Source organism: Myotis yumanensis, unplaced genomic scaffold, assembly GCF_028538775.1.
Source record: "Myotis yumanensis isolate MYYU_CA2020_CCGP unplaced genomic scaffold, mMyoYum1.0.hap1 SCAF_6, whole genome shotgun sequence".
Classification (NCBI taxonomy): domain Eukaryota; kingdom Metazoa; phylum Chordata; class Mammalia; order Chiroptera; family Vespertilionidae; genus Myotis; species Myotis yumanensis.
Genome location: NW_027223757.1, coordinates 62,120,888 through 62,133,720, shown reverse-complemented (window position 1 = coordinate 62,133,720; position 12,833 = coordinate 62,120,888). Strand labels below are relative to the sequence as shown.

The 12,833-nt window shown below is 38.8% G+C and overlaps 1 protein-coding gene across 3 annotated transcripts in view; it reads right to left on the bottom strand.

Moving 5' to 3' along the window:
- Nucleotides 1–4,934: 4,934 nt before the first annotated feature.
- COL12A1 (collagen type XII alpha 1 chain) overlaps nt 4,935–12,833 on the bottom strand; it is a 111,620-nt gene continuing 103,721 nt past the window's right edge. For 2 of the 3 annotated variants that reach the window (XM_070418226.1, XM_070418227.1), the window contains 6 exons: nt 11,846–11,881; nt 11,672–11,738; nt 10,357–10,545; nt 9,387–9,455; nt 8,194–8,364; nt 5,995–7,172 (listed from right to left, as the gene is read on the bottom strand). In XM_070418226.1, the coding sequence (XP_070274327.1) occupies nt 7,162–7,172; nt 8,194–8,364; nt 9,387–9,455; nt 10,357–10,545; nt 11,672–11,738; nt 11,846–11,881 (543 nt within the window). In that variant the 3' untranslated portion in view covers nt 5,995–7,161. Of the gene's footprint in view, nt 5,966–5,994; nt 7,173–8,193; nt 8,365–9,386; nt 9,456–10,356; nt 10,546–11,671; nt 11,739–11,845; nt 11,882–12,833 lie in introns of those variants that run through there. The other variant, XM_070418228.1, reaches the window with a different exon arrangement.

Here is a 12,833-nt window from a genome sequence, read left to right as displayed (position 1 = left end):
TGCATGCCCTTCTGCAAAGCAGGCATAGATACCCAACAAGAGGAGCAGCATGTGGGCACCTGGCACACAGTGAGCATTGACATTCAAGAGAGGATTCTAGTGGCACATATAAATGGAAAAAGCCCTTACTTCCTTTTTCCCTAGTCCTCTTCTCCCACCTGAATTCTTAAGAAGCTGGGGTGAAAGAGCTGGCCTAACACCTCTACAGTCTGGGTCCATAAGTCTAAGTTCTGACTTCAAGGTAGAAAGAAAAATGAGTACAAAAGTGAATTTGAGATTACATTTTTCAAGTGGATTAAGTTGCACTGGAATGGACTGGAGTATTCACACTCAAAATGATCTAATAGCAATTGGGCCAGCTGGTGTGGTTCAGTAGTTGATCATCGACCTATGAATCAGGAGGTTGAGCTTGGATTCCCTGTCAGGGTACACGTCCAGGTTGCGGGCCCAATACCCAGTAGGGAGTACGCAGGAGGCTGCCCATCAATGATTCTCTTTTATCATTGATGTTTCTATCTCTTTCTCCCTCTCCCTTCCTCTCTGAAATCAATAAAAATATAGTAAAAGCAATGGTATCTATCTGAGGTATGCTAAGGGATAGAAAAAGAATATATAATAGAACATAACTGAAGGAAATGACTAAAGAAAAAGAAACTATTTTGTACTTCTTGGAGTTCAGTATTCAATAAACTGGGTATGTTACCAAGACATGGAATCCAAGTTGGATAAGGAAGGAAGTGAAGACAAAGAGGAGCTGATGGGTGGTAAGAACATGGAAGGCTCATTGCATTGAGTGTCATAATGAAGCTGAAAACAGTTTCAGTGGAGGTACTTGAGCAGGTGAGCTGGAAACCCAAGGAGAGTGGAGGGTCTAAGTTAGTGATTTTAAAGCACTGACAGTTAGACACAAGTCCAAGGTAAGTCCTTGGAGATACTGAGTAGCTTAGGCCAAGTAAAAGAAAATGTCTTTGACAATAAGTTCAAATAACTGAAATAATGTTAGATTTGTTACCCAATGGATACGATACCTAGAAGATGGCAGATACTGGGGTGGATAAAAGCACTAAAGCCTCTTCTGAATGAGGTGGAGTGACCATGAGGGAAATAGATGATAGTGAAGGGAGTCAGATATAAGCCTCAAACAATAAAAGCTTTTTCTAGAAGGAAGGATTGTTGGTCTGGAAACAGTGGTGAGGAATGAGGAGGACATGTCTCCATTCACCAACTCTGGGAGGCATAACCGTCTCTACAGGATCTTCAGGGTCATTCCAAGAGGCGCTGGGGTTGTTCACTGAAGAGGCTAAGGATTTGGAGAAGTTTGTCAAAAATGGAATAGGAATTCCAGATGGTCCAATGAAAGTGTTGGTGATAAAGGAGGAATAGGGAATTGACAGATGGAATCAAGACTTGTATAGAAATCCATACACCATTTGAAGAATGTTAAGCAGGGGACATGACATGGTCAGGCCTGCATTTTAGATAAATCATTCTGATCTGTATGGAAGATTTATTTGAGAGGAGCCAAGTTTACAAGAAAGGAGACCATTTAAGAGAATGTTATGATAGTCATGACAAGAATCTCAAGAGTCTGAAATTGAGTAGTAAAAACAGGGTGATTATGATATATGTAGAAGCTCAATCGGCTATAAAAAGTGAAAGAATGAAAATTTTACAATGACTCTCAAATTTCAGGCCTGGGGAACTTGGTGGTTGGTGGGTTCAATGAAGGAAAATAAAATTTATGGGGAAATATATTTAGATTTGAACATTGTGTCAAAGATTAAAGACTTGAGTTGACCCCCAGTATTCATTTCCCCTCTTATATTGTAACATAATGGCTGATTTTAGTTTGGCACACGGCCACCCAAAATAAAGATAACATTCCACACTTACAGCTAGATGTAGCTAAATGACTAAATTCTGGCTAATGGTCTGTAATATAAATTTGTTGTTTCAAGTTGTGTAAGAAGTGTCCTTAAAAGAAGGGGTGGCATTTTCTTCACTTTTTCTTCCTTCCTGCAGGGGGAATATGGACATAATAGATAGAGCTCTACTAACTATCTTGGACCATAAGTTTAACTTGACCCAAGAAACTGCAAAAAGCACAGCAGCAAAATAGAAAAAGCCTGGGTCTTTGACATCTTAAGCATAAGAAGTAAAAAAAATTCTATCTGTTTAAGTCACTGTTATTTTGTGACTTTCTGTCAGTCACAGCTGAATCTAATCCTAATAAATACCAGATGCGTAAATTTTGAAGTGTTTGTGGAACTTCAAGGGTGTATACACAGTTGGATATACTGATAGGACAAGAGATCAGTGTTGGCCCTAGCGGCTAGGGCCTAGCCAGTTTGGCTCAGTGGATAGAGTGTCAGCCTGCGGACCCAAGGGTCCCGGATTCGATTCTAGTCAAGGTCTCATACCAAGGTTGCAGGTTCCTCCCTGGCCTGGGCTCTGGTCAGGGTGCATGCAGGAGGCAACCAATTGATGTGTTTCTCTCACATTGATATTTCTCTGTCTTTCCCTCTCTTAGAGAGAGAGAGAGATCAGTGTTGGAGACAGGTCTGCAAATGACCAGCATAAAAGGCATTCCCTGAAAGCAAGTCCATGTGATTTTTTTCCAATAGCCTTTAGCAGCCTGGATCTAAGAATGAAAATGTTAATAATGTTCATTTAGATATTCAGATCTAAATCCATTTTCTAAACACAAGTAAAAGGAGACTTAGCAATCAATATAATTTGTATTTAAAAGATTGCCTTTGAAAATAAAAGATTTACCACAGCTATTCTTTGTATAATTGGTCACTCTTTATAAGGCACTCAGACCACGTGAGGGTATATCAAAACCCTTTTGTTATGGAGCAATTAGAACTAAAACCAAATGAAGAATAATCTTATATTCCAAACACAGGGCCATGGACATAATAAACAATAAATACTCAGGGAAAACTACACTGACCTTATTTGTAATGTAATTTTGAGCAACTTCATAGACAGCGTAATTCTTTACAGACTCAAAAATAGACCTTTAAAAATCTGAAAAAAATATATGTGTTAAATTTGCTAAATGGTTAATCCCATTGTACAAAATATTCTATAAAAAATATTCAGGATCTATTTAAGTGTATTGAAATTTTGAAACCTTTCTTACTATAGCCCCCTTTAGAAGCTGTCACCTCTTCCCACCGTTATTTCAAGCTAGTCTCTTAAAAATCAGAGCCCTAGTTTCAAATATAAATTATAAATAACAAATTTCTTATAATGCTTTTAAATTTAAAGAGCTAGATGTTGTTCTGTAGTCCTTCAAAGAAAGTTTGAATAAATAAACCAGCACCTACAGGTTTGATTTTTGTGGGGTATTAGTATTAATTTTTAAACCCAGACCACCTGGCCTTTTCTCCCTACACTTTCAGTATGTGCTCACTCAGGGGTAACAAAAAGTATTTTCATATAGATTCAGCAAACTTAATTACGGAGGAAATAGGCCAGTGACGGTGAACCTATGACACATGCGTCAGAGGTGACACGCGAACTCATTTTTTTGGTTGATTTTTCTTTGTTAAATGTCATTTAAATATATAAAATAAATATCAAAAATATAAATCTTTGTTTTACTATGGTTGCAAATATCAAAAAATTTCTATATGTGACACGGCACCAGAGTTAAGTTAGGGTTTTTCAAAATGCTGACACGCCGAGCTTAAAAGGTTTGCCATCACTGAAATAGGTTATGAAAATAAAAGTTACAACATGTATCTCAGCTGGTTAGTAATTTTGTGCTCATCCCTGGTTAGAAATGGCTTGACCCCTCATCCCCTCTTTGAGAGCACAAATTAGAAGATAGGAAATGGGTGACCGCCAACATCAGGAATCAAACCCACATCTGCCATTGAAAGAAGATGGAGTTCCTTTGTGCCTCAAATCCCTGTGGCCTTGGAACCCAGCCGAGTCAATGACCAGGAACTGAACCCATCTTCATGCTCCTGATACAGAGGCTCTTCATCAAGGAGCATCAGAAACCCAAATGAGTCAGAAACTAATGAAAATAAATTCGTAGAACTTTGAAGTTTGAAAGCTCCTATCAAGGGAGTAAATGTTCCCAGGAAAAGAGAAGGAGAGGGGGTAGAGGAGAGTATCTGATGATAAAACAGGGTTAAGAACCACAAGACCTAGAAGTTTAGTCTTGTTCTGATACTACAGTACTTAGCTGAGTCTGCTTCTTCCTACATAAAGCAAAGAATTGAACTGGAATGATCTCAATGGTCTCTTCTAACCTTAAAAATATAGATATTGGGGATTACAGATGAATACTATGAATTTAGCAATCTGCTGGATACCTGATGAACACAGTACATTCACTTATTATCTATTCCTTTTGATTTGGTTGCCAGAAAGTATTTAACTCAGATGTTTTGCTCTGTGGAAAATTTTCTATCACTACCTCTCTCCAATTGGTGTTGGTTCTTACATTATTTTCTTTGATATTTAGAATGATGTTATTTGCATTTGTAAAAGTGTAAAAGGAAGGTATTCAATGTAAAAATTTCCATTAAGGAATTTTCCATTTTGCAATTAAACATGCTACTGGGTAAAGTATGGTATAGGAAAGTGATTAAATGCATACTAAATCATGTGGCTTGTTAAAAGTTATTTGGTTGTTTGGGGTCTCCTAGGATACCTAGTTGTTTTTCCACCAACCCACACATCCTCTACATTCCTAATAGAGCCTTTGGAATCAGCTTGGCTTGTTGAGGTTCTCACCACTCTCTTTCTATGACTTCACCATATCATTAAAAATCTAAAGTTATTTAGCATAATTTAATATATTAGCAAGATCTGTAACCGTATCCAAGGATATAAACTTGTTTGTTGTAACAACCGCCCGAATAGTCCAAAAGGCCATTCAAAGAAAAAAAACAGACCATGTCAAATTTTCAGTAGTTTTATTGAAAAATGCCTCTTTTGTTTCAGAAATAAATAATATAAGGCAGTGAAATTCACAATCTGCAGTTAAAATATAAAAGCAGCAATTCTATGTTCATAGTCTTGCAAACATTTCCAACTGCTTTTGATAACTAAGAAACATGTTCTGGAAAAAAAAAAAGTTCATACTAAATATACAACACAAACATGCAATTCCATCTCTGCAGAATAATCTGCAATTTGGCATAAATGTTAGTGTGTCTACAACAAGGAGGTTTAAGGCAATATGAAATTGTATCCAGTTGATACAATCATTTCAGCTACATGGCTTAAGGTTTGTGGTTGTTAAAGGAGATGTATAAGAGCATTCTATGCCATAATGTGTAACAGAAGCTAGAAGAGGAAGATAAATACTTGCGATGCAGTTGACCTTTCCCTCCTTTTTGGCTTAGGAGGGGCATTCCTTGAATCGTGGTGTAATTGAATTGCAAATAAGTATTGGAAAAGATAAACTGCCCTCTCGAAATATACAGTAGTTCTGGGTTCCAGGACTCACTGTTTAACCTAAGAGTTTCACTGAGGCTGCCCGCTGTGCTAACGAAAGGCACCAGGCACGTTCTCTCCTTGCAGCTTTTGTGAACAAAGTATTTTGCAAGCATTTCAAGGGCGAAAGCAAAGACGCCTTACAGACTGCGCGCGCGGCTGGCTAGGCTTCCTGCAGAAACAAGGTTCTCTACAGTAAAAAGGGGGACTCTTGGACGAAGCATCGCCGGAAGAAACATCGCAGATACGGTGTGCACTGCTCTATTTGACCTGTAAATGATAATCTTAACACCTCCCCCAGCCTGGCCTCCCTGGGCGCCGTCTCAGGTTCACGGCCCCAGGCCGCGGGGCAGGGCGCGCCGCCAGCGCGCGTGGGGAGGATGCTCATGGGCAGGCTCGTCGGCGCCGTAGTCCTCGTACTCCTCAGTCCGCTCCGGCTCCACCGGCACGATGAAGGGCTCGCGCTCAGGCAGGTAGGCCCCGCCCTCGGGCACGTATGGCTCTGTCCGATTCAACATTACAGTTATGATTTGGGAGGTACAGACACAGCAAAAGCTAAACCATCACCCGAGGCGATGGCACTCCAGTCTTAATCTCCTAACTATAAATATATAAATTACAATGTTCTGATTACTAACATTTGCATAGAGAATTTGGTGATGCTCAAATAAAGTGACGGACTTAAAAAAAAAAAAAAAAAAAAAAAAAAAAAAAAAACCTTCAAAGATCCAGCAGTAAATACAATCATTGCACAAATACCTGGGAAGGGTCAGACTGGGCCAAAGAACTGTAAACGCAGAACCTGGGTAGGATTTTCGCAAATCCCCAAGTACCTGTTCATGACTTCAACTCCTCAGTTCAGAGAACAGTTTGGAAAGGTGAGGAGGTGAGGGGACGTATTGTTGGCTCCTAGAAACTGAACTCTGGAGGTGAAAATCAGCTATCACCAGGTAATATACAGTACATGACAATTTCTGTGGCTGTCTCCCCCACAGACTGAGTTACAGCTGGTGGGCGAGGAACACCAGTGGCTACAGCGAAACAGGAAGAAAGGAAGTGACTAGAGAACTTTGCTTTGAAAATGGCAATGACAAAACCCAAATGAGAGTACATGTACAAAGAACAGTACTAATGAGTCGCATGCCCTGAATCAGACACATCGCTAACAAGCAAGACAGAGGAGGAGATTCCATTCGGTGTTATTCCGGCACAGAGCAAGCAGCAGGCTTGGGTGCAGAAGCTTACTGTAGAATTGTTAAGTGATTTTAGTGGACAGGATCACATACAAATCATGTACAAGCCACAATTAGTTTATTATTTACATCAGACATTTCTCTTTAACCAGGTTAATTGTTTTTCTCGAAATGGCACGATCTCCGCTGGTTAGTAGTTTTATTATGCGCCTCTGTCACAGTCGAGGCTCCTCATGGCTGTATGTTTCAACTTTTTTTCTTAAATAATATTTTTCTACATTATTACTGAAATGCATCAGGCGTATAGACTAACACCACTGCTTTTGTTTCATTCAAGTTAGTATAGAGTCTCCACCCTCCTTTATGATGTTGACCCGGTTCGTTAACCATATCTGTGGTGAGATTTCCATACAGACTCATTTCCTAATAAGCATGTGCGCAAACATCTCAGAAACAGGATTTTCATGTATTCAAACTGTAAGCAGCACTGGCGACTTAGAAAATGTTAGCCGGAACCTGAAACAGGTCAAAGATGATAGTTTTAAAAGTTGAATTACTATGCAAAAAACATATATACACATCCATCTAAGTATGTAATGGTTAAAGTATATATACATATATATCCATATATTTCCAGTTATTTGTACATACCATAAGGCAGAGGTAATTTAAATTTATTTTATAACACATTACATTATAATTTTGTGAATGGGTTGTATGAGAAATGTACATTAAGATTAATTATAACTTTGGCCAGATGTAAGTACTCACATAAATATATAGATATATAGATATTTAGATATTCAACTACTCATGCACTATTTGCTAGTAGCCAACCATATCAAACAGCAGTATCATTTTTAAAACTTGCAAGATGCTTGAGGGTGCGCTGATGAAAAGGTCACCACTGACCACAGCATGACTTTCTTACTTCCAGATCAGCATATGTCCCCTGTCCCCACAGTTCCAATATCAGACATAAGAGAATTGAAACACTAGAATTTCATTACTAACTCTTTTTAAAAATTACATTCCAGATCTTTTAAATATTAATTCTACAATGTGAGTGAACTATTGTCAGTTGTCTGCATCATGTTATCAAATACTAGTTTGCCTACACATTAGATTCCCCAAACAAATATATATATATATGTGTGTGTGTGTATGTGTGTATATTCTTAGCATTCTACAATTTTATTCAACAAATCACTGTTCCCAATCTTTAAGTTAGGAAGAAAAAAGTCAATTGGTAGCATTCTTTGAACTTCTAGGGGAAATAAGGAGAGTTTTATTATGTGACTTGGTAATTGCAGAAATATTGGAAGGGAGAGAAAATAGTTATTTAACTTCTAACAGTGAAGTAATGGTGTATGCTTTGAGAGAGAACAATATTACTACATAATCAAAACACACAACTGGAAGAGTTGCTATCTTCAAGAAATACTCAAATCAATCTTCCTTCAATCCTATGGCACTTCATTTCCATAAAGGTTCTTTATTCAGGTGAATTTGGGTTCCTACAATGACAACCACATACCTGGATAGCCTTGCCCGTTGTATGGGATGCTGGCACACTGGGATGAGTCACAGTATCCAGGAGGACCTGGGGGTCCTCGGATACCTGAGTTTCCAGGACGACCGGGAGGGCCAGGGGGACCTCTGGAACCTGTGGACCCGGGTGGACCCGTTCTGGATTCTCCTTGTGGACCTAGTGTGGGTTGAAACAAATATTTCTCCTCTTGTTAAATACATCTCCTGAGACCGTCAGCAATATTTTGGCCCCTCCACTGCCTCAAGACTAGGCGGCTCCCTACTGTATGGTAAGAAAATATTTCCTTACAAAATCACCAATATGAACCTAAGCGTGGAAATTTCTTACCAGTGATTCATAAGAGTTAAAGACAGAAATCTAACTACTTTAATGATTTCATTCCAAGAAAACGGACTGAGCAAGAATGAAGCCAAACTAAAGATATAAATGAGTTCTCTGCTTGCTCCTACTCTCACAGAGATAAGTCCACCTGAAGGAAATGGCTTTATTAGCCACATAGACTGCGGGGAAAACACGGAAGTACCGGCTCCATACCTCTGACCTATGTGAGGCAATGTCATGTCTACATCGAGTGGTACTTGTGGCTAACATAAACCTAAATATATTACCACTAGGGTTGACCTTGGGTTGCAAGGGTCTCATGGACACTATCATGAAGAAAGAAAAAATTCATTTTCAACCCAGTAAAAGAAATGCATAAAACAACTAGATAACTATTTCTTTCCAAAGCGTCAAGAAAGAACCTGTAAGTGAAATCTCGTGATGTCTCCAACTTTTTAGTGAGAATACTTTTGTTTTAGTCTACTAGCAACATCTTGAAGAATACTAGGAAAAAAAACAGGAAGTGATACCATTCTTAAAAGCTATGAGGCCAAACAAAACAAATTAGGAATTGCATAAAAAAGAAAACAGCAACCCTCTGTGTCACTGAAACTCAATCCTTCACATATTAAAGTTACAGTGAATGCTTAATAGAACACATGCAAACATTTTTTGAGCAAAGAGAACATAAAAATGAGGAGGTTATACGAGTTCAACTTCTTGCTAAAGTATGAAAATACCATGATGATAGCCATGCCTGAAGCTAACATGATGAGGTTGTGAATCTCTTGGGGGGAAAGGGGCTGTATGCTCTCCCAGTAGTTACACTGTATTATTTTAGGTACCAGCAGACCTACCTGGGGGGCCAGGCGGACCTCGAGCCCCTGGAGACCCAATACCCCTTTCGCCTTTCTCTCCTGGCAAACCTAAGGAAGGACAAAAAGATCAAGCACAGGAGGAAAATTATCAGGAAACATGTAGTCTTCCTTTTAACTGCTATTACCTGACTCAAGTCATTGACTTCCCCCAGTGAAAGCACAACCCAGTGTTTCACAGAAGTTCACTCTTTAAGCCAGATTCTTTCTAGACATTTGTGTAATTCCAGACTCATGGCCAGGAAACAAATGTGGCTACACGTCAGGGGAAAAATTATTTGAAGAAAACAAACACATCTAATATATATTTTTAGAAACAGTTGTTACAAACAGAAATCAAATAAAGAGTTACAGCTCATTGAAAAATATCTTATCTTTAATAGCCCTATTCGTGCAACGTCCGAGCCATCAGAATTACAGAAATATCTAGGTTTTCTACGGAATGTTAACTGCAACTTTGACAAAATCAGTACCCAGAATCCTGAAACATCTGGAATCAGATAAGACTATTTTTCTTCTTTTCCTCCAATTACACTTATCTATCATAAAATTAAAGTGAAACAAACACATAAGACCAGTGCCAGGCTCTGAATAAAAGAACAACAACAAAAAAATTGGATCTAAAACTGTACATTCAGTTGCTGCCCAACTCTTGCCAGTCACAACAATTAATAAGCTTCTAGTGCCTGATTTAGTTTGCCAAGATACAGGTTTTTCCCATTAACAACAACCAGAAATTCACATGATCTTTACTAAGATCCTAAGATATGGGGCTCTGTGGCTTGTAGTCACCTAAACAAGACAGGTTCAGGGACCATAGCTCTCCTGGGACTGTTCAAACAAGACTAAAGTAGTTTGCCAAGTTCAGTCTTCTATGTACTTTTTAACATCCCCAGGCTCCTACACGTGTTGTTCCTTCCTTTATGCTCATGCTGCAGCCAGAGACACCTACCTCGTTCCCCCGGGGGGCCCTGCATGCCCGGCGTGCCCGGGAAGCCTGGTCGCCCCCCAGGTCCGGGTTCTCCCCTGGCTCCTGCACTGCCCGGGGGACCTGGAGGACCTGGTGGGCCGGGCTGGTTCCGATTGGAGTGGTAATCATTTGGAATCTGATTTAGCATTTGATTGAATCTGTTCATCTGACCTATAAATAGAAATAAAACTTGTTAGTAAGAACCCTAATAAGGGAGGGATGAGAGGGTGAAATTGTTTTCTCTTAGTATCTAGTGAAATACATCTCTATTCCTCCCCTGTCCAGGAGGCCTTCCAACCTGAACCCTAAAAATAAAAGAAAACTCTCCAGCCACCAAGGACAAACTGATCTCTGATAAATAATTGTCTCCACAAAATACCAACCAAGTAGGCCACAAGGCTTACTATAAAGAAAAATGAGTTGTGGAAGTTTAAGATGACTCTGATAGAAACCCCTGAGATTTGCCCGACAATGTCACTCAAAAGAAGAACTTTTTTAAAGTAAGAAATTATGCCATGATTGCGTGTACACAAGGCAATGATCATTAGGATTTAGTGTAAACTGAAGTTGCCTGTTGGATATGTTGAAAAATACAGATTTCTGGGCCTCATCTTCAAAGACAATGATTCACCAGGTTTAGAGTTTAGCCCAGCAACCCTAATTTCTAAAAGCAACAGAGGTGTCTCTACTGCAGGTGTTCCCAGGGCAGCACTTCAGGATACAGTGATTAAAACTTCTGACAGAGGGAACCCCGAGTTTAAGGCCACACTTGGTTTTCAGGCACTGAACTTTATTAATAAACTTAATAGGCCTCATGGAATATGAAGAAAGAGTCTGTAAAAAGTAAGGAGGCAATATTAAAATGTCCCCACCGAGATGGACTTTCTATGATTAAACTGGTCTGGGTGGGTGGGCCTTGTTCCTTAAAGTCATACAGCAACTTAAAGGTTTTAACTTGAACGATCCAATCGCTGCTGCTTCCAGATATGCCCAGATGGATGAAGATCACTAAAAATCCTACAATATGGAAATTGAAAAGCCCCTTTAAAATGTGATTTTGTATCAAACCAAATGTAAGGATAACAGCCTTTATTTTACCTTAAGTTATTATTTTATCTTCAGGACAGTCATTAAAATATCACTAACCGGCTACAAAATTGACAATGTATACAAAAAAAAGAGAGAGATCATCAAAAATGAAATAGAAGCATACATCTTAGAAAATTTATGACTTAAACTTTGCATTTTCCTGCAATTAAATAAAAACTTTTCATACATTAAAAAGAAAGAAATTTACCATTTATCAATTGTTCACAGACTTGTCTTGCAACTGCCCGCATCATGTTCTGAGAAGCAATGTCTCCCTTGTTAATTAAATCAATGAGAATCATTAGCATATTATTTCTATAGTTTCAGACCTCAATGTTTTACACACAAAATAAATATATGTCAAATTTTAAGAAATACATACTCTATCGCCTTTCTCTCCTTTCAATCCAGAGGCACCCTAAAATGAAGGAATTTCATGTATTAGAAAGTGACAAACATGATCTAAAATGATTCATGAACAAACAAGATGATGAAGATCTGCTTTCTAATGAATTAGCAAAATGACACCGCAGTCACATCAATGTTATTCACATTGTCTCGTCTATAAAAGCAATCTAATTCCCTCTCTCACCTGGGAAGCATATGACCTCCGAAAGAGAGCTGAGATGTGAATTTGAGGATAACAATTTAAAAGTTATGAACTATGCATACATTTTATGATGCCATTCACAATACAGGCCTGGAACTGAAATGCATGTGAAAATTGCTCTTGTACCATTATATTTTCTTTTATATCACCATAGCTGGGTAACTCAGCTGGTTATTGTGGATTCTCCATGACATTCATCTTGATTCAGTTCCAGTAAGAACTATTGAGCTTTTGTCAATTCCCTAACTAAACATATAACCACTTCCAGTGGTTTTTTGTGTGCATTTAGTATAAAAGGAACCACATGTCTCCCTTATTAGATAATTCAATCCAAATGCGGGTCCCACATCCAAACACAACTACAGAATATTTGTCCCTGCTCTGTCAGGCCTCTCATGGGCCATGAGAGGATCCTGGGAAAGTTTTCCTTATAGTGCAAGAAGTTTTTGTCTTTTAGTAATGAACTTCCAGGCTGCCAACTGCTGTCATAGAAGGAACATCTGAACTATTGAAAAATCTGATGGTCAGATAATATATCCCAAACCAGACCATATCTTACAGTCTCCAATACTTTTGCCTGAATGACTCTAGTATCCTCCTAACTGGTCTTCCTGCTTCCTGGACTGCCCTCCTAGAGCCTATTCTCCATACAGAAGCCAGACTGACATTTTTTAAAGGAAAATTAGATAATGTCACTCTTTTGGCTCCAAGGGCCTCTTGTGACACTTAGAATAAAAGAATTCCTTCTCATTGGCCAGAT